General features: G+C 43.5%; 1 protein-coding gene across 1 annotated transcript in view; it reads right to left on the reverse strand.

Annotated features, from left to right (window-relative positions):
- Positions 1–9,744: 9,744 nt before the first annotated feature.
- bahcc1b (BAH domain and coiled-coil containing 1b) overlaps positions 9,745–27,525 on the reverse strand; it is a 49,746-nt gene continuing 31,965 nt past the window's right edge. The window contains exons 12-28 of the mRNA XM_089015246.1: positions 25,752–25,918; positions 24,924–25,060; positions 24,683–24,787; positions 21,090–21,162; positions 20,343–20,463; positions 20,104–20,250; positions 18,923–19,075; positions 18,631–18,851; positions 16,002–16,182; positions 15,425–15,542; positions 15,263–15,338; positions 14,983–15,091; positions 14,771–14,884; positions 14,530–14,667; positions 12,648–13,954; positions 12,114–12,350; positions 9,745–11,973 (exon numbers count right to left, since the gene is read on the reverse strand). Of these exons, the coding sequence (XP_088871372.1) occupies positions 11,761–11,973; positions 12,114–12,350; positions 12,648–13,954; positions 14,530–14,667; positions 14,771–14,884; positions 14,983–15,091; positions 15,263–15,338; positions 15,425–15,542; positions 16,002–16,182; positions 18,631–18,851; positions 18,923–19,075; positions 20,104–20,250; positions 20,343–20,463; positions 21,090–21,162; positions 24,683–24,787; positions 24,924–25,060; positions 25,752–25,918 (3,617 nt within the window). The 3' untranslated portion in view covers positions 9,745–11,760. The remainder of the gene's footprint in view (positions 11,974–12,113; positions 12,351–12,647; positions 13,955–14,529; positions 14,668–14,770; positions 14,885–14,982; positions 15,092–15,262; positions 15,339–15,424; positions 15,543–16,001; positions 16,183–18,630; positions 18,852–18,922; positions 19,076–20,103; positions 20,251–20,342; positions 20,464–21,089; positions 21,163–24,682; positions 24,788–24,923; positions 25,061–25,751; positions 25,919–27,525) is intronic.

Here is a 27,525-nt window from a genome sequence, read left to right on the forward strand (position 1 = left end):
AATCTTTTTTCCATGAGGGAAAAGTTGTTTATTTTTCATTTGAATCGTTTTTCGTGATGTTGCACACTTTTTCACGCACCAAAAGTACATTAACTTCCTTTGAATCAAAATCTAAGACGCTTGCTATTCTATCGGATGAAGAGCTCGTACAGTATTTTTCGTTAGTGAAAAAAGTCACGGATGCATTTGTGTGAATAGTTTGGAAAATGTGGAAAACATCCACAACAACATTCGAGTCAAACACTCTGATTGACAGCTGAGGGCGACCGATAGGCATGCTAAATAACTGGCGCAACGTATCGTAATCGTGCTCCTAAATTATCCACGTTCACGGACAAATGACAAAAAGTCAGTTTAAAAAGTTAGAACTACACAACGACGACTTGGTTTGTTGACATCGGAAATAGTTGCTCGTTGAAGCGGATGTGGTACCGTCCTCTCTTGTGCTGCTGTTTCTTCTTCGTCGTCTTTTTGTTGTTGGATTGGATCTAACCGCACATATCGCCCTCTACTGGCCAGGTACCCACAAGGCCATTTGGCATGCAAACTGAATGGGATTTTCAGTGTTCAGCTGGCTCCAGAGCTGAACCACATTGATATTTAAAATTCGACAGGCAGGCTGGGTCAGCACAAGATAGGGGACATATAAAAAACGGCATCAACAGAACATAACCATTAAAATATGAACATACGTTTATTCATGAGAACAATGACAGCACGATGACAATAGTATACAGTATGTCCTGTATTAATTTCCATTTATGGTAACAACATCCGTGTGTGACAATACAAGCAACAAAGTGCTACATTATTTGCCCTGAAACTGCAGCACACACGCCCAGTATATCAAAAATACAAAGTCAAAAATATAAAAAAAAGCGTTATTATATCTACACGTGGCTGGCTTGTCAACTTTTATCAGCAGGACGGCGCATAGCTTCTTTCTGATGCCTTTGATTGATCTGAAAAAAGATTCATTTAATTATCCCGCATAGATGCCGTGAAAAATCTAGGAAGGAAAATGGAGGAAATAGTCATTATCTGTCACAAAATGCAAATGTGCTTACTCAAATGGTAAGAAATCCAATTTTCCAGAAAAAGGATTTGAGGAAAAAGCCATCTACTCCCCCCCCCCCTCATCATTTCTGCCTTTTAACTAACAGGGGGGACTAAACAGGATGTCGGGGGTGGGGGTGGGTTGGCTGTTAGAGGCTGACTCTTTGTAAACAGGCCACACGGTCCGGTCAAGGCTGTGAGAAGAAAAGACATGCGAGGAGGGGGTGGAGGTGGTTGGGGAAGACACAACTGAGGTGTTTTGCCAACAGGTGTGTGAAGATAGCGCCAAACATTTGGACCCCGCTGATAACAACATGCCACAGTGATGAGGACGGAGGGGGTCAACCTCAAGATGAGTATATTTCAGACCTGCTCGACCATAGAGACTCGGCCGACACAGTAGTAATGAGCAGTGCTCTGTTGTGTCGATGTCATTCATTCTGTGTGTGTGCGCAAAAACGCCGTGATGGTGCATTAATTGCACGCCGAGTCCTTACTTAATAACGCCGCGACACGTCAACTCAATCACGAGGCCCCGGCTACATTCGGCTTTTGTAATTTGGCTTTTAAATCAAATAAACGAGCTATCTGGGAGATCCCCGGCATTACAGTTATCAATGCCCCCTTTTTTACATTTTATTAAACCGATGAAGCTTTTAGGCACATTTTAACTCATTCACTGCCGGATGGTGTGCAAAAAATGTCCACTCTAGTACCAGAGTTTTTGTCATTGTCACTGAAATTCCACAGAATATTGAGTTTTAGGCCTGTATAGACATTCATTGTGTCGTAAAAGGAACCTGAGACTTTCTTCTTTCATCAGAAAAAAAGAGTTAGTTCCTAAATTAGATGGGTCTGGAGTTATATAAGCTTAAAATGAGGGCGGGTGTACAAAATACAATGCAATATTGGTTTATATAGCGCTTTAACAACAGCTGAAGCTGGAACAAAGCGCTAACGTGGAAAAAAAGGGAAACGTGGCCTCCTTGTGGAAAAGAAAAAACATTGCCAGAGGTCTGACCAGCGCTTTATCGGCACCCAAGCATGAAAAATGTCACTCGACGTCGTATTTTCAATTCCCCAATAAATTTGTGAATGGCATTGAATGAATTAAAGTTTCCGACTTCCCACCGCTCTTCCCCAAAAAATCCGCTTGACTTTTCTCAAATGACCGGTCACCCTGTCCGAACCGCCACCTTGTACACCCAAAGCGTTAACCCCAAAAAACGAGAGACTAATTAATAACAAATGGAAATCCGTCCTTGATGTCCATTCTCTACGGAAAGCCAACAAGCTTCCCGAGAGCGCCACATCCAAGAGAATGAGTTCTTTGCGGCCTTTCCCTTTTCGCCTTTGTGAATTTTCGCACAATCCTCCCCCCTATTGTCTTCGACCTCTGGAAAATAATCTCACTTAGCCCCCCCACCGAACCCCCTACTCCCTCTCTCTGTGCTATCCATCGATGTTCTCCCCTCCATCAAGACCCCTGTGATGCTTTTGTTCCATTTGGCTTTGTCTACCCGCCTTTTGTGTTCCCTCCGCAGGTAACGCACTCCTCGCAGACCAAAATGTTTTTTTTTTTTGGAGGGGGGGTGGACCGACGCCGCTGATGGACGCCGTACGAATCGGACGATATTACCTTGGAAATCTTTGCCAGAACCGCTGGGAAATCTGCAAAGTAGAACACACGACGGGGGGGCTCGGAGCTTCGTTATTTCCTCTGTCAAGCATAAAACGCAAAAGCTTCAAATTTTGATCAGCGTTTGTCGGCCCGTTTATTCCGTTAACAAGCCAACCAGGACCGGTTGAATTTTAGCACCTGAGGTTTTTATTTATTTATTTTCAATTTTTTTTTATTGCTTACTGTGGCCCATCAGAATAAAACTGCATGCGCAATAGCAAACTCCACTTCACAGGCCTGGAGTACAAAACAAAATGGCAGTGATATACAATACAAAAAATAAAGAGCATTAACAACCAATTGATGAATAAATGGTTTTTAAATCAGAAATCAAGCTTCTTAATTCTTCTTGTGGACTACAAATGAAACTTTGGCTGAGGAAAGGAAAGGAAGAAGTAGAAAAACAAACTACAGGAGCTGCTGAAAAGACAGCCACTCTCGCGGCGCCATCTTCAAGTCAGAACAACAACAACAAAAAACATGGCCCTCAACGCGCAAAACTAAAATGGACTATCTGAGCAGATTGAAGATGGTGGGGGGGGGGTATTTCGAGAACGATGGAGACAAAGATGAATGACGGCAAGTGAGGAGAGGTGTAAGAAGAGAAGGGATGGAAATCGAGCGTCTGCGGATGAGCGCCGATGATACGGGTCGTTTATTTTTACTTATTTTATTCTGCCGCGTGATGGACAGCTTGTTGTAAAAACAGCCGCGCAGAATGTTCCATGTGCCAACGGAGGGGGGGGGGGGGGGTATATTTTTTTGGGGGGGCGGGAGGTTCTGACACACTCATACACGTAAACTTACACCCAGTAAACCGGACGTGTGGAGTTGTGCTGTGGGTGACCAGTCACTGGGTCGAAGGGCAACTTGGACGACAGTGTCGTTCATAAAAAAATGACAGGAAAAGCCTACTAAAACATCTCAAGGTGAGTTGGGTTTAATCTGGCGGGGGGGGGGGGGGGGGTACTTTATCTTTATATCTCATCTTTTGTCAAAAAAAAAATCACTAAAATCGAGACTAATAAAGGTAAATTCAATCCAAACATTTGAATGCAGACATCCGGATGGGCGGGATCAACCGGAGATTCGGTTATTATTTTGTTTCTAAACTGAAGGGATTTTTTTCCAAGAACAAATATCCAAAGTGAAACGGAATGAGGAAACGTATCCCTGATACATAATGAAGTCAAGTTCCGAGCTGGGAGGGTGGTGGGGGGGGGGGGTGTTGCTCAGACAGAGAGGAGACATCTTGTCATCGCTTTAAAGGAGAGCCACGGAAAAGATGGACAAAGGAGACGTCCCGAGGGACGGCGCACTCATTCTGCATGGCTGCTTGTCCGTCACCATGGCAACTGTACGTGTACATTTGTACGCGCCCGTGGTGACCAACGGTGAGCGGCGTGAGGGTGTTATGAAAAAGGATGGTGAGGGGGGGGTTTAAAATGTGGAGATGCCTCCTGCTGCGTTAGCAACAAGACTCCGAAAGGGGCTACAATCGCATTCCACGTCATCATATGCAAACGCTGTGAGAAATGTTATCGTTTGAACAGCACACAGACGGCGAGTGATCTGCCTGCAAGGTGCGATTGACGAACCGCCGACGGATGAAGGAGTGAGTTAGCGGCGGTCCACACCCGCCGCGCCGAAGGCCTCAAACGATGAAGCGCAACCTGCACGCGAGGTGAACAAGGGCGCGAAAGGATACGTGTGTTAAGATCCGGAAAAGTTACCCCGTCGCCATTTTGGTCCATCAATCTTAATTAACACATTCACTGCCATTCACAAATTTATTCAGGAATTGTACGGGGTTTTTTTTTTCATGCTTGGGTGCCGATAAAGCGCTGGCCAGACCTCTGAAAATATTTTTCCCTTCCGCAAAAGGGCAGCATTTCCATTTTTTTTCCATGTTAGCACTCTGTTCCAGCTTCAGCTGCTGTTAAATCGCTATTTAAACCAATGTGTATGTATTGCATTGTATTTTGTAGACCCACCCTCATTTCAAGCTCATATCACTCCAGACCCATATAATTTAGGAATTAACTGTTTTCTGATGAAAGAAGAGAGTCTAAGGTTTCTAACGCTGTATTGAATGTTTATGTAGTCCTAAAACGCAATATTCCTGGAATTTAAGTGACAATGACAAAAACCCTGGCACTGGAGTGGACACATTTTTGCACATCATCTGGCAGTGAATGAGTTAATCTGTAAAAGTGACATGACACAGTATATGTGACCTTGCAGAGTAGTGCTCACGTTCACCCCCCCCCTCTGACCCCCACCTCCATAATTCTCCTTGCAAGTCTTCATACCGTGAAAAAGAAAAAAAAGTGACAAAAGCCGCCACCGCCGACAACTTCTCTAATTACATTGGTGGAAAATTTATCGCCATGGTAACCGCAAGCTCATTTTGAATGGCGGCGAGGCGTGCGATGAGGTTTTTGAAATGCGCGGAGGTCAACAGGTAACGGGGAAAGAATCTCATTAATTACGGTTCCTTTTCACAAGACAAGGTCCCTCTGTGATTTATTTATTTATTTTTTCCCCTCTCATGTCGATTGTGATTGACAGCTTCAATGTTTAGTTCAAGTGCACAAAAGCTCGTTCGGAAAAGTCAATAATTCGCCATTTATGATGCGGATTTATTTCTTTATTTTACTATGAGGTGATCGAGTCACTAAATATGACATGTTGGTTGTTTCAAAGCTTTCCATAACACACTCAGCAGCATCTCAAGGCTCAAAGCAGCTGGCAACCATTTATTTACCTCAGTGACAGGTTGAGCCTGTGTCTAAATGGATTCGACACACACACACACACACACACACACACACACACACACACACACACACACACACACACACACACACACACACACACACACACACACACACACACACACACACACACACACACACTCATAACATAAGCCAATATTGCTACACGTACGTATTTTACCTCTCCCTCACACATACATGCACAGAAGCACATGATCAACGTTATTTCTTTCAGGTTCATCACTAAGAAAAGTAACGCCACCACGTCAACCGCTCTGTAAAGACGCAAATACCTCAACGCGCACACGCGCAAGCTAGCCCCGCGGCTTGTTTGCTCTGTCTGCATGAAAAGCTCTCCCTCATTAACCCTGAGGGCGCCCTCATACCCCCCCCCCCCCCTCCCCGTGTCAATCCCCTCCCTTCCCCAAACCTCTCAGCCTCCCATTGTGCCCCTATCTCCTGCGGCATTCTGGGTAAAGTAGTCTAACAATGTCAGGCGAGATAAGCAAACGTGCTGATAAGGAGTCAAAGACTGCACTTAACGTCTCTCGTGTTTTCAAGGTGTCAGTTGATTTTTTTTTGGGGGGGCGGCCGACTGCGGTGTCGCGTATCTTTTGTACGAATAAGCCAAACAGCGAAAACGTGGGAAGACCAAAAGGAAAGTAAACATACACACACGGCATCGGACAAAGGATTGTTGGGATTTTTAAACGGTCGCTTAGGATCATTAGCAATCCACACATCAAGCAAGACTGCAATTTTAGGTCAAAGGTCAATCCAGAGTATGTCACAAAAAGTATTATGTGTCACAGATTATTATTATTATACTAAAGTAATCCCTCATTTCTCCGCGGTAATGTGGACCAGGACCACCCGCCATAGACAAAAATCGAGTTAGCACTGAAGCAGCAATATGTGAACTGCGATGTAGTGAGGGATTACTGTATTTTTAAGGGGGGAAATAAAATGGCTGAAAATGAACTCACCTCGTTCCAGAAACTTCATACCTTGCAGGGGATGAACTCAAAGCTCCTCCAAGTGCCCCTGCTTGAACAAAGATGCACAAACGTATCAACAAAAAACAACATAGAACAAAATTGGAATACTGCTCATGTCTTGGAATTAATCAGTGGATCAATGCCATATTTTGATCAGGCAAAAAGACAACAACAAAAAAATGGATTCGGTGTTTGGTACCTCAAGCTAGATCAGGGGTGGGCAAACTTTTTGACTCGCGGGCCGCATTGGGTTCTAAAATTTGACAGACGGGCCGGGCCAGGAGCATTCGGAGGGAGTGTTTGGGCCGGAAATACTCTGAACAAGTTATGTCCATAATTTATAAAATCACTTCAAATGACTTCGACTGAGCGTATTTTACAAAGATTCCACAGCATATAGCTATAGTTTACGTTTTAAGACTTGCGCTGAATATTCATGAAGTCTTGTTTTCGAGTTGATGTCGATGCCGGAAGTGACGTCACGTTTGGACCGCCCCTGACCGAGAAAGCGACATACAATGCATTTTGGGTACTTTGTTTGGTCTGAAAACTTCGTGTGGATCCGTGTTGATGGTGAAATTAGAAAGAAAACACATAAATAACGCGATGGTGAATCGTTGTGTGTTGCACCAAGACAACTATTTGATATTCGCTGACACAAATTCCCAGCTGACAAATCAGACCATTTCCAACGGAGCTTGGGCGCAATCTTCTGCATTTTCTGGGTGCTACATTGCTGTCATTGACGGCTCGAATTGATATGGGAGGACTCCTTGAATCAATTGCAAACATTTATGCTTTCCTCTTTAGAACTATTTGAATCATATTCATAACTGGATGAGTAACAAGAAAACATCTTCTCCGAATCTGAAGCCATTGTTTTGATTCTCGATCAAAGGCAAGACGTCTTGGCGCGATGTCACGAACAGGGGGGTGGGACCTTCTGAAACTGACCATTTCCGGATTCATTTTGAAGTCATTTTTATTGGTGTTTTTCATTTAACTAAAAATATCAGCCTGCCTGATTTGGGTATTTTAGATGCTATAAAACGTTTTTCTGATGTCAGTGGGAAACAAAAACAAAAAATGGTGCCGGTTGTCCTTTAAATGTAGTATGTACAAACCTCATAGCACAGTAAGAACACTACAACCCAATTTATTAATTGTCTTTCAAATGTGAAAAATATCCCTGATCAGTTAATAAATTTGTCTCAAGGAATATGGCGTTTACATACTATTTCGCACATACTTAGAGGAGGAAATGCACTGTGATTTATCAAGATTGCGTCTGTTTTTAACAAGTTTCCATCGAAGGGGCAAAGTTAAAGAAATCAACATTTATTGAAAAATGGAATCACTTTCAAAATTCAAAACATATTATTACACAACGAAATATTCAAGCTCAATAATACCTACTTGTGTTAAATTCCGCCAAATCATAGATGGTTTGTCCTGACCGCGCGCTCAACAAACTCCTCACTGACGCCCTCGCCTTCACGCACAAACAAAACACGTGTACCGTCGCCGAGCACACAAACATAGACTACTTGCAGTTGAAATTTGCATACTCGGCACGGCAGCCAATCAGAAGCCTGCTTCTTTCTTCCGGACTTTCGCAAGCGTTATAAAGTCGTGCAATTGCATGTCATTTTCCAAAATAGATGCACAGAACCTCAGACCAGAAGAAAGATTCAAAAGAAGCTAACAACATATGTGACGCTACAAAACGTAAATTTACATTAAACCGTGACTGTAAAGTGTACGTGAGACTTATGAAAGGGGCTTAGTGGCTCGTAGGAAGCAATGCAAACGTTGCATTGTGCACCGCCATGACTATCGACTACTGCGGCAAAATCAACAGCCATGCACGTTTACCGTAAATTAAGCAAGGTAGCGTTTGTAGTCGGTGCATTCTTGATTTAAAAAAAACTTTATACTTTGTTACAATGTTTTTTTAATGTGATTAGTTGTCTCTTTGTGCTTCAAGTTGTGAAAAATGGGACAGGCAACTTTTCAGTTATCTGCCCCGTTGTTCGCTAACTTTTTGTCATGAGTTTTAGACACTGTTTGTACTATAATTTGGGCAAGCTCGGCGGGCCGGATTAAAAAGCCTAACGGGCCGTATGTGGCCCGCGGGCCGTAGTTTGCCCATGCCTGAGCTAGATGCTTTTACACAGCTAAGATTCTGCCTGACAGCAAAAATAGGTACAAATATTGCGGCGTGACAACAGTGCGCTCTAAAGTCTGGCTCACCTGTCTCGTCTGAACCACCTGGACGGGTTGCGGGCCAGATCAAGAGTTTTGCAACCAGTCTTCCATTTATCAAGCACAGCTACAGTTTCAAATGACTCAAACACCCCCCCCCCCATTCCCTGCCGCCCCCCACCATTCTTCCGCGCTTTTATCCCATGGTCCATTTTCCCTCAGCTGACAAATGATCGCCATTGATGAACACAAGGCGCTATTCACAGAGCTTGCGGGGGTTGGTATTGGGAGGGGGGGGGGGCAGCAAAATAAAACATTCTGTATACTTTTTTTTCTCTCTCACTTTTCGTGATAATTTTCGTTTTTTTTAATGAAACACACAAAAAATGGCAATAAAATTAAGATAAATATTCTTTCTTTTTGTACATTGGGAAATATGTAAGAAATATCACCATAAGAATGACAACCATGGTCAACCATACAAAGCGGCTTCCAGTGGGGAGAAGAAAATAAAAATAAAATAACAAAATTAAAATAAAAAAACAAAAATAAAAACAAAAACAAAATTCAAATAAAATACAACAATGATAAAATTAAAAACAAAAATAAAAATAACATTAAAATGAAACTAAAAAAAATATAATGAAAATAAAAGTGAAAGTGAAAATAAAAATGAAAATAAAAATGCAAATTAAATTAAAATAAAATAAAAAGAGTCAAAATAAAATAACAAAAATGAAAAATAAAATTAATGTAAAATAAAAATAAAATAATATAAAATTCAATTCAAAACAACACAAATAAAATAACATTCTAAACAAAAATAAAATAACATTAAAATGAAACAAATTAAATTGAAGTAAAAATGAAAATAAAAGTTAGTGAAAATAAAAATGACAATAAAAATGCTAATTAAATAGAAATAGAATAAAAATAGAATACAAATAAAATAAAATAAAAACAAAAATATATGTAAAATACAAATAAAATACAACAAAAATAAAATAAAAATGAAACAAATTCAAATAAAATAAAACTGAAAATAAAAGTGAAAGTGAAAATAAAAATGCAAATTAAATACAAATTAAAATAAAAAAAGTAACATTAAATAAAATAAAACAAAATGTAGTCCGTCCAAATGGGATGATCAGAAGTAAATCCAGTGTTTCTCGATTTTTTTTTTTCTCTAAACAAGTTTCACATCTCAAAAAGTGTTAAGAGTTTGTCAAAAGTCAGTCAAAGGCCTACAAACAAAAAAGGCATTTTGTGTCACCCCCAAACCCCACTTTCTGTACATCCTATACAAGAGTCCATCACAAGCTTGCACCAACGTAAGACCGCGGTGAACGAAGAAAGCCAGCGTGCGCACAGGCAAGAATTTTTGGCAAAGCAGGATTTTTTTTTTAAAAAGTGACAAGCATCATTTGCGATTTCATCCTTTTTTTTCTCTTTCTCAACGTTGTCCCATTGATTGGCGCTGATTGTCCTTCACAGTCACGCGATGCCATTCTGGTTGTCATAGAGACCTCAAGTGCATCAGCTGGGCGGAGCGCAGACAATGTCGCGGCGGCGGCGGCGACGTCTCTCTGCGAGGCTGTCATAGCAACACTGAGAGGAGAGGAACTCTACTTCAAATACCTCGGGGTGATTGCAGGGCTCCCGGATTCAGATTTGATTGAACTTTTTTTTTTAATTATCATTAGATTTTTTTTTTAAACCACTCTCATATAATTATCTCGTAATGTGATGGAAGTGTAAGCTCACAGGTGCTTTGGTATATTTCTTTTTTTGACGCCTGACCAATATTTTACATTTAACATAGAAATATAGGCTGCAATGGATTCGCTTGGAACAGAAACTTGGTTTCTTTTCCAGTTACTTTCCAACAGGAAATACAAAAAAACCCCTCCAAATTCGACGTGTGATTGAAGAGAGCCACATTCCAATCGCTATATTAGCTTTTTTTTCTTTTTCTCGACTGACTTAACCCACCGACGCGGGGATTCGCGACCACACCAGGCGGCCATTTTGACCTCATCCGCCATCACTGTCAGTGCATTCAAATAAACATATTAACATGGAAATAAAAAGCATATCTTCTGCAAAGAAATAAAATAAAAATAAAGAAATATTGATGCATAGTATTTACATTATTATCGATCCACGCTAGGCTGTTTAAAGCCAATGACTCACCCAAACACACATTAACTCATTCACTGCCATTCACAAATGTATTTGGGAATTCCAAATATGACGTGGTTACGATAGGTTTTGTTTCTTCATGCTTGGGTGCGGATAAAGCGCTGGACATGACCTCTGGCAATGTTTTTTTTCTTTTCCACAAGGGGACGGCATTTCCCTTTTTTCCATTTTAGCGCTTTGTTGTTAAAGCGCTATATAAATCAATATGTATGTATTGCTTTGTATTTTGGAAAGCCACCCTCATTTCAAGCTCATATAACTCCAGATTCATATAATTTAGGAATTACCTCTTAATTCTCATGAAAGAAGAGATTCTAAGGTTTCTTACGCTGCATTGAATGTTTATGTAGTCCTAAAAATCAATATTCTGTGTGTCCTGGAATTCAAGTGACAGTGACAAAAACCCTGGTACTGGAGTGGACACGTTTGTACATCTGGCAGTGAATGAGTTAAAAAAACAACAACAACAAAAAACAATCCAACTACCTGTACACGCGTCTTTGACACCTAAAAGATGCAAAGAGAGGTATTGATGTGTATGGCTTGACAAGAGTGGAAACATTTCTGTATGTTTTAAAGACATGACATCATCTCGGGTCTTGCACACAGTCCAAAATGAGTTTTTTTTGGTCCTGTTGGGGATCTCCCGGGTCAACCAAGAGAAAAGCAGTTTGAAGAACTTTCAAAGCATCCCAACCTAGTGTGGCTTACAGTGACTTCCCTTCCTCTTCAAACCCCGAAGCATATCCAGCTTAGCGAACCACGCAAGTGCTGAGTTGTGCGCAGGCTTCCAAGAACTAACCAGAGTCCTTTAAAGTACCCGCTACGTTACATCCCGACACTAGGACACGATAGCCATACCGTCTGCGCCAATCAGTTGGCCGGTGGTGGGCTCGTACGTGCCGGCCAGGTAGAAAAGATCGTTGGAGGTGGCGACGCCCGATTTGTGTTCCCGTATCAGGTGATCGTATTCAGAGCGGCCAACCACCTGGCAGCGATGCGAGATGGTCTGAACGTCGTTTTCGTCTTCGTGGCTGGACTGGTATAAAGCATTCTGGTAGAGAGAGAGAGAGAGATGGTCACAGTGTTAGGTAGTCGGTTTGGGAGATTTGGACTTTCAGGTGAACCTAAAGTGCACTTCAAGTTGTTGACAAAATGAATGAAACTGGTGAAAATTAGCGGAGGGTCTCTTACCTTTCCGTCGCAGTGTCGCTTGCCCAGACGAGTCTCCTCCGGGTGGTAGAACCATTTGACCCTGACCACCATGCTGGAGCTCCACGACTCCCACAAACTCTCCACTCTGCCGACGTAAGGCAGCTGCGGTCGACCGGGCGATAGGAAGACGGCGCAATCGCCCACCCGGACTGTCTCCTTGCCGCGCACGATGGCCTTGTAGAACAGCTTGCGGGCTTTGCCCTTCAGACCTCGCCTCTGGTGGCGCAAAAAGATTAGGAAGAAACCTTTAACACGCAATGTGAAAAGAAGTCCAAGATGGCGCCCGAGTTAGTAGCCATGTTTTTGGCAGCACAAATATGCCACCACTGTTTTTGATTTGGGGAGATGGCGCCGCAAGAGTATTTTGTTTTTCTACTTCCTTTCCTTTCCTGTTATTTTCATCACTTTGCTGCTGTGAATGTAAATTTCTCCACCGTGAGACTAATAAAGGCTAATCCAATCCAATCCGAAATCTCTGATGAGAAAACGTCTTCTCGCCAGAAGTAGTCTTACCTGTGTTGGACTACCGGACCATTTCCACAGCTGGCGTCCGGACAGGAGCGGAGCTATGCTGCCTTGAGGTTCCGATGAGGACATCCTTTGTCTTTTAGCTGCCGACGGGTCCTTGGAAGAAGGTTTAGGGATGCTGGGAGCTTGGTGGTGGCTGCTAGGAACTCCTTCCTTTCTCTTCACTTGGGTCTTGGCGGAACTGTTGGTGGCCACAGTTCCTTTGGAAACGAAGTCCGTCATGTCTTCTGACCTGCCCTTTGGTCCAGAGTGGGCCACAGTGGCCTTGACCGCATAGGGATGAGCCGCGGCGGCGGGCGAAGGGTTGGAGTTGGTTACCTCTGACCTCAGGTTTTGTCTGTGTTTATGTTTGTCCTGCTGGAGCAACGCGCGGCGCAGCATGACGGACGAAGACTCTTCGTCGGACGAGTAGGAGGAATCGTTGTCGGAGGAGCAAAGGGACGATGAGGAGATGGAACCCGACGTGGAGGATGAGGAGGAGGAGGAGAAGCAGACCGAGAGGCGGGAGAGAAAGCGACTGTTGCGATGTGACGCCGACGTGGGCCTTCTTCGCGTTCGGGCATCTTGGCCGCCATCTTCGTCATCCTCGTCGAGCTCGGAGTAAGAACTCGGGCCGTCGCTGTTGTCGTCCAAACTGTATTCCCCGGTTTGACTGGTCGCCGGATGATCCTTCTCAAGTGGGGCGTCACCTTTTAGAAGACAATCCGGACGGACCCCGGGCGCCTCTCCCTTCTTTTCGTCCTTCACCAGCACGGCAGGGTGAATGTAGCGGAGCGGCGCGGCCGCCGTTCGACTTCCTTTGCTTCCGTTTCCGATCCGAAGTAGGGCCTTGCCGTTTTTGGTTTTCGGCGACATCACCCCTTCATGATCAAGCTTCACCAGGAACTGCTTCCTGTCTCGCTCGCTGATCGCTTTCTTGCTGGAGGTCGCCGCGGCGACGGCTGAGGAAGAATTGATGTGTCGCCCCACTGCCGAGCTCCCGCCGCTAGCAAAGGTGGAGTAGCCGTTGGCTATGCTACTAAAAGAGTCAACGGCGAAAGGGGAGCCAAAGATGCCTCTGAGGGGGGTCGCGGGTGCGAGCGAGTGGGAGGCGGGACGATGAAACAGGCCCACGTCTCGCTCTCTGTATCTCTTCTGAGTCTTGCGGGAAGTCCCGTTGAAGAGGAAGAAGTCCACCGGCGGTCTCTTCCTGGGCACGGACCAGCTCGCCAAGGAAGTGTTCCCTTTGGATCCAGACTCCGACTCCGATAACGCAATCTTGGGCACAGAGTGGATTTTCTTGGGCCTGCCAACTGCAAGAGGAGACGACAGCAAAGAGGAGTTGGAATCAATATGACGTGACAATTGTTGAGAGCAGGCCGAGATTAACTCATTCACTGCCAGACCATGTGCAAAAATGTGTCCACTCCAATGCCAGGGTTTTTGTCATTTTCACTCAAATTGCAGGACCAACAGAATATTGAGTTTTAGGACTGCATAAACATTCAATGCAGCGTAAGAAATTTTAGATTCTCTTCTTTCATCAGAAAAAGAGTTAATTCCTAAATTATATGGGTCTGGAGATATATGAGCTTGAAATGAGTCCAAAATACAATGCAATACATCCATATTGGTTTAGATAGCACTTTAACAATAGCAGAAGCTGTAACATGCACAAAAGGCATGCACAAAAAGCAAATGCTGCCCCCTCGTGGAAAAGAAAAACATTGCCAGAGATCTGACCAGCGCCTTTTCAGCACCCAAGCATGAAAAAAACAAAACCAGAACAAATTCGGGAATGGCTCGCCACATTTTCAATCCTCGAATAAATTCTGAAATAATGCCTGAAAAGACAAACTACCCGTATTCCAATTTCCGATTCCCTCACCTGGTCTCTTCTCTTGAATTTTTCCAACTTGTTCCTCATTGGCTGATTTCTCAATGGGCGTGTCTTTCTTCTCCTGGGTAGACCCGCGTCGGTATCGGCGACCGGGTGTGACCAGAAGCGCCGGTGACGGTTCCGCACCTGACAAGGTAAAAATGCCAGTTTTAATTTATTATTATTAGAAATAATAATAATAATAATTATTATTATTATTTCCTTTTACATTTTTTTTCCCTCCACTTACAGCAGATTTGGTATCCGGGTGGCAGAAGTCTGATATTAGCGAGGGTAATCCGTCCTCTGTCCCCGTCGTCAAACTCCACCATGACGCTTCCCTCCTTCTCTTCGCCTGCACCCCCTGCAGCACAGCACATGCGCATTGAGCTTGATTTATTTATTTATGTATTTATGTATTTTTTGTCCTCCCATGGGTGTTCTTGGGGATTTGTGTCTCACCTCGGTGGACGTAACCCGGGTAAAGACAACGTGAGCGCTCGCTCCAATAGGCACATACTCGCGTCCCAGCCATCAGGATGGCTTCCGTCTGAGGCCGCACATCCAAAACCTTGAGAAAAAGACATAAAATTAAGAAACTATAATCAATTTGCCAGAAACTACACACAGTAGGAAAATAAATATATTTTAGTGAGAAGGAATAGTATAATGGCGCACTGAGGGGCACAGAGCAAAATATTTTCTTTTATTTCTTTAATGGGATCACAGGATTAAAACTTACGGCTTCTTGAAGGATTTGCTCCAATGAATAGATCCGGGGGCGATTCCCCCGCTCCCCTTCTATGACAACACTAAATCTAAGAGTACACAAAAAATAAAATTAGAAAAAAAAACATGTACGCTTTTGAATGCGCCAAATTAGCTTTGAGTTAGCCCAACTTACATATCAGGCAAGTCCAGAGTTTGGACAAGGGCGGCGTAGAGCAACTCATCCTCCTTGGATATCAAAATCTTCAGGCCGTCGACGAGCATCTCTTTACTGAGCACACAGTTGGGCAGAGCTGAACGGGGAGAAAATGGACGGAAATGAGATCGGATCTGTCAATTGTAGACATTTGTGTGATCATTGTGACAAATTAACTCATTTACTGTAAGACGATGTGCAAAAATATGTCCACTCCAGGGCCAGGGCTTTAACAGAATTGTACTGTAATCAATTCTGCATAAGAAACTTTAGACTTGCTTCTTTCAACAGAAAAAAAGAGTTAATTCCTAAGTTATATGAGTCTGGAGTTATCCGAGCACGAAATGGGGGCGGCTGTACAAAATACAATACATATTGGTTTACATTGCGCTTTAACAACAGCTGAAGCTGGAACAAAGCGCTAACATGGAAAAAAAGGGAAATTCTGCACCGTTGTGGAAAAGGAAAAAAAAAAATATTGCCAGAGGCCATGACCAGCGCTTTATTGGCACCCAAGCATGAAAAAACAAAACCCGCACAAATTCGCGTCACCTACCGGGTATTTTGCAAGGCATTTTGAGAGGAAGGTGCCCCGTCGTCTCCGGGCTCCCCTCGTCCTCATCTTCCTCATCTTCCTCCACTTCTTCTTCCTCAGAGAAGCTGCTCTCTTCATCCAGGCGGAAGTCGTCGTCGGCAGTGAAGCTCTGCAGAAGTCGGCTGACCGCATGACCCGTGGCCTGCGGCGGGAAAAAAGATTTGATGTCAGCGGGCAGAAAATTGCGTCGATAGCGGCATTAGCTCGCTATACCCAGAGGATGATTCATTAGGTACAAGGCTGATAAAGTGCTGGTCAGACCTCTGGCAATGTTTGCGAAAATGACAAAAACCCTGGAACTGGAATGGACACATTTTTGCACATCGTCCAGCAGTGAATGAGTTAATGGTTATGCCACCACTTAAAAGTAAAAGGTAAGCGATTTCCTTTTAATGGTGGACAGGATTGCAATGATGCAGGAAATGATGTCATCGCATCTCTTTCAAAGCACTTACAAGGCATCCAGTCCGATTGGTCCCATGCTAACGCTAAAATGCTCATAGACCCCGTGGGGGGGTGCAGGGCGGGGGGTTGATTGCTACGACTAATCATCAGATCGACTTGCATATTTGAAAGGAAATGCAATCTATAATTTAATATTTCATTAGTTTTTTTTACGAGACAGGTTGTTTGTGTGCCCAGACTGTAAACGACATAGCGATCACTTGCGATGGTGTGCATTTTGGCTATTCAAAAATAATCATAATAATAACTCCACAACTCATTCACTGCCATATGTGCTAAAAATGTGACCACTCCAGTGCCAGGGTTTTTGTCATAGTCACTCTAATTCCAGGACCGACAGAATATTGAGTTTTAGAAACCTTACTCTCTTGTTTCATCAAAATAAAAAGAGTTAATTCCTAAATTGTATGGGCCTGGAGTTATCTGAGCTTGAAATAGGGGGAGGTGTACAAAATACAATGCAATACATACACATATTGGTTAATATAGCGCTTTAACAAACGTGCTAACATGGAAAAAAGGGGAATGCTGCCCACTTGTGGAAGAGGAAAAACATTGCCAGAGGTCTGGCCAGCGCTTTATCGGGACCCAAGCATGAAAAAAAAAAAACAGGACAAATTCGGGATAGTTGCTCTACGTCATACTTTCAATTCCCGAAAAAAATCGTGAATAGCAGTCAATGAGTTCATGCTAACACAGAATGCTAAAAGTCGCATGGAATTTTTCATCTAAATATTGAGCAATGTGAACTCGACCGTGGTCCTACTGACACCGAAACCTAAAGTCTAATTTATTACTCTCACCTCGGGTAAAAAAAAAAAAAAAACACACCTCCGACGAGCGACTCGCCATGCCCAGACAGGTTTAAAGCTCGTCCCTCTCCTTAAGACAAGCGATGAGTGACGATGAAAAGTCACCTTGTCCAACAGGTTTCGGCCTGCATTTCGTCTTTCCACGCTTAGCTTAATGTACACGAGGTCGTTGTAATACGGGCGTGTTACAGGTCATGCACAAAAGATGAGCTATGATACTTTTTTTTTGACATACTGTTATGGTGACTCAAGCATTATAAAGAAGCGCAGGAGTTAATGGTCAATAGGACAGGAAGTCGGCCAGGGTGCGTCTATGCATTTTTTTAAAATTCCCTGCCCTTGTTTTTAATACGGCGACGTTAAGTCATTCAACGTGAAGGACGGATTTTTAAAAATCATTTTTTAAATACATATGGTACAGTCCAAAAATGGCTGACATGGAATAAGTTCATCTGTCTCCTTTTCGCTAGCTTGTATGAATGAATGAAAACGATATCCAATTTAGATTTTTTTTCTCATGCATTTACCACATATACAAAATACTACCATATTTTTCGGTGTATAAGGAGCACCCAAAAGCCTTGATTTTCTTCAAAAGACAACCCTGTGCCTTATACACAGGTGCGCCTTATATGTGAAGTCATATTGAGCCACAACAGGTCTCAAAACTACTGTCAGCAGCCACCAACCCGTCGAAGAATTAGTGCGTAACCTCAGCTTCTACTGTTGCGCCTGAAAAACCTTTATACACCGTATTTTCCGCACTATAAAGTATACCTGAAAGCTTTCACTTGTTTTCAAAAGCTGACCATGCGCCTTATTATCCGGTGCGCCTTATATATGGAAAACCTGTCAAAATAAGACATTCCTTGAAGGTGCATCTCATATATGAAAAAGTTTTAAAATATGTTTTTGTTCAAGGTGCATTTGATAATCCGGTGCGCCTTATAGTCTGGAAAATATGGTATTTATATATCATATTTGGAAAGCTTTTTTTCATTCATTGAAGGTGGACCTAATACTCCGGTGCGCCTTACATATGGAAACATTTTCAAAATAAGACATTCCTTGATGGTGCATCTCATATAAGGAAAATAGTTTTAAATGTGTTATTTACCGAAGGTGCGCCTTATACTCCAGTGCGCATTATATATGGAAAATGTTTGAAAATACACCATTTCTTGGGTGCACCTTATACACTGGAAAATACGGTAAATAAACGCTCCTATGGCAAAAGGGACATCAATTATCTATTTGGAGCATTTTTTCCCCAATAAACACAAAGGACAGCTTAATTTTTAGGTACGTCTCACCTTTGCCAGGTGACAGCGCCCCGCCGAGTCTCTCCTCGTGGCTTCCTTGAGCTTCCTGTTCTCTTCAGGCAGCGCCCCCCGCCCGTCGGTAAAAACATAGCCAACCGAAGTGGCCCTCCAATCAGGAAGAGAAGCTCTTTTCGAAGCGTGTTGTTCACTTTTACAGCTATCCAGGCACTGCTTCCTGTGCGCCCTGATTTGCTCCGGGACGCCCATAGTTCCTTAACAAACGGGAATTTTGAATTTGTCAATAAAAACGCGATTTTAGGATCAATATGTCAAAAAAGCTCACCTGGAGGTGCTACTTTTTTCATATCGCGTTTCTGGTTCGAGTGAAGCTTTGACGACGATACGGCGGCGTTCAAAGGAGCTTCTTTGGAAGATGAGCTGATCCTGATGTCACAGGTCGCCTCATCGCTGTTGCAGCTGCAGTCGTCGTCATGCTCTGCGCAAGGCATAACGTCAATAGGAGCCGTCGCGTCGGGTTCCAATGATCTGAATGCAAACACCGCTAACCGGGCCTGGGGAATTTGCTTGACAGAAAGTATTGATTGACAGGCGACTTTCGATATTCCTTTAGCGTCTGCAGTAAAGCAATATTACAGAAGCCAACTAAATAATTTTTTTTACAAACTTGGGAGGACAAACCAACATTTTATTCACACTATAGAATTGCATAGATGTGCCTAATGTTGCTTGCCCAAAGGCACTAAAGTAGAACCGTTCTAGTGACGGTTTGGCCTCCTAATACTTAACGGCTTCACGCGTGTGACGTGGGAAGCCAATTTGGACACGCTTGGCACGTTTGCATCCGCCGACCTTGATTTACACGCGGGCGGGCGTGCACGCGTCTGATGGTTATTGGCAGCTGCGCGCCGCCTCCGCCTGTCGACGCACTTGTCACTCACCGCGCCGTCGGCGACGCTTTGCCTCAAATCGCCCCCCCACCCCACCCGGCTCAACCACTATATGTCAGTGTCATCAAAAGGTCACAAGGTCAACCACTTTTTTTCCCTTGAGTCTTGCAATATCTAATGTGAGAAGACATTTTTTTCCCAGAGTGCACTTAGAGGAATTTGCCCCCCCCCCCCTTAAATTCACAGGGCCGCCCGAGGAGGGAATCCTCTCTAAACCGCTTTTTTTTTTTGGGGGGGGGGCATGGGTGTCACATTCTTAGAGAGAGAGAGAGAGAGATCATGTTGCAGAACGGTGGGTGGGGGTTGAATGCGGTGAAATCCTCCTCTGCGGCGAGTCGTTAACGGTTTGAACGCGGTGATACAAGAGCCGAAAAGTGAGAAGAGGCCACTAATGACGGTAAGACGTTTCACCGCCGGCTACGCCGCCGCCGCGTGCGAACAAATAAGCCGCTCTCGCACATCGAGTCGCCCAACCTGAAATCACTGGCGATAAATCGCTATCTTGAACCCGAAATGAATCAATACAGATGATTGGAGCAATTTTTGTCACGCTCACCATGTCCCGAGCTCTCGCTATCACTCCTTTCCCTGACTTCCTGTTTGTCGGTGGCCCGGTTTGAGTTCGCCGTTTGGTTTAGATCAGGGGTCATCAGCGCCTTGGGTTTACGCCCTCTTTTGCTCTTCATGCTTTCCTGTTGCGAGTCTTGACAAGGTCGAAGATGCAAGTTAGTCTCCTCTTGTATAAAAAATAAAATAAAATATATGTCCTCATGCCCCCCCCTCCAGCCGCCTCACCTGCTCCCGATGAAGGGGCGACACGCTGGGCGACGGCCTTCTGCGTCATGTGGGCGACCCGTCTGGCCAGGCCGGAAGTTGGGGCGACGGGCCGACCTCTGTGCTTACAGGTCGCTTTCAACTGCGCAAATAAAATGGTGGAATGTTATTGAGCATCCTTTTTTATTTATAATAATAGAAAAACAAAATACAGGAGCTGCTGAAAAGGCAGCCACTCTCTCTGCGCCATCTTCAAGTAAAAAAATAACAAAAAATAACAAATTCCAGGACCCACGGAATATTGAGTTTTCGGACTGCATAAGCATTAAATGCAGCGTAAAAAAACTTTACAGTTTCTCTTCCTTCATCAGAAAAAAAGTTAATTCCTAAGTTATATGCGTCTGGAGTTATCGAAGCTTGAAAAGAGGGCAGATGTACAAAATACAATACATATTGATTCATATAGCGCTTTAACAACAGCTGAAGCTGGTACAAAGCGCTAACATGGAAAAAATGCTGGCCACTTGTGGAAGGGAAAAACATTGTCATAGGGCTGACCAGCGCTTTATCGGCACCCTGCCAGAAAAAAAAAAACAAACCCGATTACATTCGGGAATGGCAGTGAATGAGCTATATATCACATTTTGACTCTGCCATTTTTTTGGTCTTGCATTAACAGACAATTTGTGAGGTAATTGCCACGTTGAGTTGACGAATTCCCTGTCCGCTAATCGAAAAGAAGCGGCGGAAAATGGACGCGGGACTGACCTGTGTGGCGCTCAGGCTGCTGAAGTCATGCTTCTTCCTCACTCTTTCTTCATCCGGTAAATTAACAGCGGCCCTGGAAATCACATCAGAGGGGATATATTGAGAAAAGGTGTCATTGGGGGGGGTATCACGCAATTGAATGTGCACACCCGTCATTCCCGTCTGTCATTGTTACATTATCCGCTCTCCATTTTTCGCCTTAAATCGACCCTGTCTCATAATTTTGATGAGGGAAAATATGATATTAAATCACCACATTAACTCATTAACTGCCATTCACGAGTTTATTCGGGAATTAAAAATATGACATTGAGCGCCATTCCCGAATTAGTTTTTTTTTTTTTGCTTGCTTGGGTGTGATAAAGTACTGGTCAGACTTCTGGCAATGTTTTCACCTTCCACAAGGGGGCAGTATTTCCCTTTATTTCCATGTGAGCACTTTGTTCCAGCTTCAGCTGTTGTTAAAGCGCTATATAAACCAATATGCATGTATTGTATTGTATTTTGTACAGCCGCCCTCATTTCAAGCTCACATAATAACTCCAGACCCATATAATTTAGGAATTAACTTTTTTTTCTGATGAAAGAAGAGAGTTTCAGGTTTCTAACGCTGCATTGAATGTTTATGTAGTCCGAAAACTCCATATTCTGTTGGTCCTGAAATACGAGTGAATATGACAAAAACCCTCGCACTGTAGTGGATACACTTTTGCACATCTGGTAGTGAAGGAGTTAAATGACAGGTGTCAAAGTCAAGGCGCAAGGGCCAAATCCGGCCCACCACATCATTTTTTTCGGCCCACGAAAGCGAATCAAATTCAATGATGCTTGCTAAAATACGAACCAAAATCTCATATTTTTGGGCGTAAACCACAATAACAGTCATTATTATTGACTTGAGATTTGAAAAATAGTTATTCATTAATTTGTTGTGGAAATATAGGAAATATGTGGAGGGGATTATTCATTCTAATGGCTTTATTCTGTGGGTACTGAAATTCGAGTGACAATGACAAAAACCCTGGCACTGGAGTGGATACACTTTTGCACATGTCTGGCAGTGAATGAGTTAAAGGGTGATGATGATGATGATGATGATGATGATGAAGGTGTGTGAGGATGGTTTTCGATAGGCAGGTCCGTGCCAGATAAAGCAGTCTCCAGGGAGTCTGTCCGTTGACCGGAGCTTGGGGGCTCGATCAATAAACACTAACATGTATTGAACACTACACCGCGGCGCCTGCGCCTCCCCCCCCCCAACCGCCTCTCTCGCCGTGTCCTTCCTTCATTGTACGCTCTCGCTTTCATGCGCACGCTGTTAGCAGCTGCTGTCTGAGGAACGGGAATCTTATATTCCCACAGAGGGAAGCGGTACCCCCACGGCATCAAGTGGGGCTCGGCTATGAGAAATTTTCGTGCATTTTTCTGAGCTAATGTGCTTCCATTAACAGCATAGAAGGCAATTTATACGCCCAAAGAATATTTGTTTTTTTCTTTTTTTTTTAAGTTCAAGATGGTGCAGCGAGAGTGGCTGCCTTTACAGCAGCTCCTGTATTTTGTTTTTGCTCGCTAGCTAGCTATCTGGCTAGCTAACTTTCTATTTATTTGAATTACTTCTGGGCTGAGTGAACTGCAAAAAAATATCCTTTGACTACAAAGTGACCTTGAGAGTTTTGAAAGGCGCTTAAAAAGGAAATGTATTATATTTACTATTAAATAAATCTAATCTAATCTAATCTAATCTAATCTAATGTATTTTCTGGTGTATAAGGTGCACCCAAAAGCCTTCATTTTCTTCAAAAGATGACCCTGCACATTATAAGCAGTATTTTTTAAATCAATGTACCACTCTGTCATATTGCGCTAAATCATTCTCTGCGGGGGATAAAGAATACATGAGTATGGTTCTATCATCTGTCCTCCGCATTAGCATGCTAATGGACTTTTGCAGAGGTTGTTAGCACTACGGCTTAAGCGAAATCAAAGGGGGGTTGATCCGATTTTTTAAGATATATAAGGAGTCCAGATGAAGCCGACGAGGCCCCTTCATTAATCACCATTAATCACTTTTAATCATATCTACCACCCGCATTGATTATGCCCTGCTTCTCGGTGAACCATTAGCATGCGTTAATATCGTCGGGCAAAGTGGCGATGTACACTTATTCCAGTGATAAACGACTTTGACGTGGGCCGCGCCCATTGCAGCATACCACCACACATGACTTGGCACAGGCGCCTTTGCGCTAACACGCATTCGTGCGACACAACAAAACACACCCTCGGTATTTCAACCCAACTCATGATGAATATGTTTTCCCATACCGCCCAACCTTTGCTGCCTTGTAGCTCCCCCTAACCACCTCCTACACCTCCCCCTAGATAAAATGATTAGAGATAAGGTTTGTCATGGTTACCATTATTAGAACCCTTAATGGGAATGCCAATGAAAGGCTTTAGTCACACACGCCAATGCGATTCTAGCACATGCAGATACACACGCAAGGTTTGTTTAATTACCAAGCTGGCTGTTACGTGCGCGAACAGCATTTTTTTGTTATGAATAAGCAATTTGTCCACATGTTTTTCATGTTGCGAGAGAATCTACGATGAAACCGCGGAGGCAAAGCGCCAATGAAATGTAAACTGTTGCACTGCGTCGTCAGTGGCAAATTTTTGGGCCAAAATGCAAACGGCTCAAAACTTGATACACAAAAGTAGGCAATTATTCCTCCATTGCTTCAATTTGTGCTAATTAGCAAAATTTGCCCATACAAAAAACGTCCAGTTTTTGTAAAAATGACCTCATTCACTGCCAAAAATGCATCCACTCCAGTGCCAGGGTTTTTGCCATTGTCACTCCAATTCTGGGACCCACAGAATATTGAGTTTTAGGACTACATAAACATTCAGTACAGCGTTAGAAATATTAGAATATCTTCTTTCACAAGGAAAAAAAGAGTTAATTCCTAAATGATATGGGTATGGAGTTATCTGAGCTTGAAATGAGGGCATCTGTCCAAAATACAATGCATTATGTCTGTGTAAGCTCTCAGTCGTACAATGCATTATATACATATTGGTTTATATAGCGCTTTAACAACAGCTGAAACTGGAACAAAGCGCTAAAATGGAAAAACGGAAATGCTGCCCCCTTGTGGAAAAGAAAAAAAACATTGCCAGAGGCCATGGCCAGCACTTTATCGGCACCCAAGCATGAAAAGCCAAAACCCGAAAAATTTCGGGAATGGCGCTCTACGTCATCTATACGTCATAAATTCGTGAATGGCAGTGAATGAGTTAAATTTTGTTTGCCGTTACAAAGGTGAGGAAAAAAAATAAAATGGCGCCAAAGCAATAACGTGCCCCACGGCGTGATTGTGCGCAAGCAGCCTAATCAAGCAAATCATCAGCTATCGGTGCGTCGAAATCAATTCATTTCAAGGAGTGTAACTTCTTGACAAATCAAGCGCGCCTTTCACACACACAAAAAAAAAAAAATAAAAAATACAAATCCACACATATAAACACAAATCAACACCGGCTCGCCAATCAGACTGATTGTGCCTGGGCGCCCCGTCGCTGGACTTCACCTGAGTCTTTTGGAGGAATCTGGAACCGGCGCGCCGGCGGTGGACTTGCGCTTGCGGGGCCGTCCAGGCCCCCTTCGGGCGGGGCTGCGAGACGTCTCCTCTTTCCTGCGGCGAGGAAGGAAAAAAAAAGAGAGATTAGACAACTACGCAGGGGCAACTTGCTCTGGTTGAGGGTCAAACTGTGTGCAGGTATGGGGGCTTGGAAAGGTATGTGTGTGTATGGGTGTGTGGTTGCGCTTACTGGTGGTCGTGTTTCCTCTGAAGCTTGGCCAATTCTCTCTGTTTTTCTTTGTAGCGGCGCTGTAGCTCAGCCAGCTGGACACGCATGGCCAGCTCCTCCCCTCCCATCGTCTCTATGGAGCCTTTTACTGGACACACCTGACACACACATACATGACACAAACACACACACAGATGCGCACACGATGCACACAAAAGCGAGGGAATTTTCATGCGGAACACAAACAGAGCTGAAAAGCCAGATGAGTAAGGCGAATCGTCGGGTTGAACGATTTTTCAAAACTAATGTGATTTACGATGCAATTTTTTTTTCACGCTTCCCTTTCAATGTTTTATTTTTTAACTCATTCACTGCCATGCACGAATTTATGTTATTACGTAGAGCGGCATTCCAGAATTTGTTCTGTTTTTTTTTTTATGCTTGGGTGTCGATAAAGCGCTGGCAATGGCCTCCAAAATCCATGTTAGTGCTTTGTTCCATTTTCAGATGTTCAAGCGCTATATAAACCAATATGTATGTATCACATTGTATTTTGTACATGTGCCCCAATTTCAAGCTCATATAACTCCTGACCAATACAATTTAAGAATTAAGTATTGATTTCTGATGGAAGAAGAGAGTCTAAGGTTTCTTACGCTGCATTCAATGTTGATGTAGTCCTAAAACTTTTGTAGGTATTGCAATTCGAGTGACAATGACAAAAACCCTGGCACTGGAGTGGACACATTTTTGCACATCATCTGGCAGTGAATGAGTTAATTAAATAAAGAAATAGACTAAAAGTGCGAATTTTTGTACGCCGCCAACAATTCACTTTCTAAGTCTCACCGGCTCGTGGCGAGGCACCCAGCTGCATTTCCTGCGCAAATTCAGCCTCTCCCGAATTGGACATTTTTGCTGGACTCCGCGGCGAGGATCCCCTCCCCTCATCTCCAAGGCCCGGGCCACCGCCAGAGTTGCCAGACTGTGCAGGTCAAAGGTCAGCACACGTTCACCTGTGAAGAGACGGACGACGGGGGGGCACGCGGGCACGTCAATGACATTACGGTTGACAAAGTTCGCCGACATGTTGCGCCCGGGCGAGCTGATCGATTTCGCTGGCGCCGCTGCCGCACCTTGAAGATGTTTACGATATTAGCCGCGTAGTTTATTTGATGTATACGGCTGTTGTCGCCTAATCGCGCGGGCAAACAACACGTGCGCGCGTGCTAGCGACGTGGCATCGTCGTCGTGAGCAATCACTACATCTGTCAATGCCATTAACTCCGTCACTGTCCCCGCATCGGCACATGAAACAGAATATTCATGAGACTGTCCCCACATGCGTGCTGGCGCAGACACACACACCTCAATGAAATACACCCATATACACGCGCGTACAGTAATTTCGCTGACGTGCGAACGGCGCACGAGTGCAGAGGAAAGCGGCAGCCATGCAGGAGGGGGGCAGGGAGAGCATAAGGGAGGGAGTGGAAGCAATAAGAGGTAAAGTGTTTATTGAGCTATCTATTTATTCTCCCACATCTCCTCATTATGGACATGGACGGAAGCCAATTTAGCCTTTTGGGGGCGCAGAGTGCAACGTCGCGCGGCCTCTTCTACCAGGGAGAGGAGACACAAGCATGACGTTCAAGTAGGAAGCCGATGTTTAGAAGAAGAAAAAAAATGAATGGAGTAAAATTTTAACTCATTCACTGCCAGATTATGTGGAAAAATGTGCCCACGACAGTGCCAAGGTTTTTGGCATTGTTACTCAAATTCCAGGACCCACAAAATATTGAGATTTAGGACTACATCAACATTCAATGCAGCGTAAAAAACTTTAGACTTTCTTCTTTCATCAGAAAAAAAGTTATTTCCTAAATTATACAGGTCTGGAGTTATATGAGCTTGAAATGAGGGCGACTGTCCAAAATACAATGCAATATTTTATCACTTTCCATGTTATCACTTTAACAACAGCAGAAGCTGGAATAAAGTGCTAACATGGAAAAAAGGGAAATGCTGCCTTCTTGTGGAAGGGGAAAAAACAATGCCAGAGGTCTGACCATTACTTTATTGGAACCCAAGCATGAAAAATACTAAAGCAAACTAATTCGGGAGTGGCACTCTATGTCATATTTTCAATCCCCGGCTAAATTTGTGAATGGCAGTGAATGAGTTAATAATGAGGAAATATGAGTTATTACCCCTAAAAATAAAACGGTGCTAATTTATACGGACGAGAAGGTATCTGTAATTGCAATCTGCACACCCGCGTCCGTGAGATTCTTCCGCATCAAGGAACGGGAATGGTTTTCATCTCCCACGCCCAATTGCGATGACTACATTAAAAATAACAAATAAAAAAAAATAACTACATTGCCATCGGCAATATTAATAACATTCCACGCAGGGAAGCCAGAGTAAGTTTTTGAAAATAAATATGTTGTGATTTGGCAAGCCGTGACAAGACTTATTGATTTCACACCTATTACCGCGCACACGCATGCGAAAAGGCGCCGTCGTGCATATGGACCAAAGCGACATGTGATTTTTTTTTTTAACATGTATTCATTCTGTCAACAAGATGAGGGATTTATGGATAACATTACAATGGTTT

This window comes from Hippocampus bargibanti, linkage group LG15 (genome assembly GCF_051943395.1).
Source record: "Hippocampus bargibanti isolate YZ-2025 linkage group LG15, ASM5194339v1, whole genome shotgun sequence".
In the NCBI taxonomy this organism is placed as follows: Eukaryota; Metazoa; Chordata; class Actinopteri; order Syngnathiformes; family Syngnathidae; genus Hippocampus; species Hippocampus bargibanti.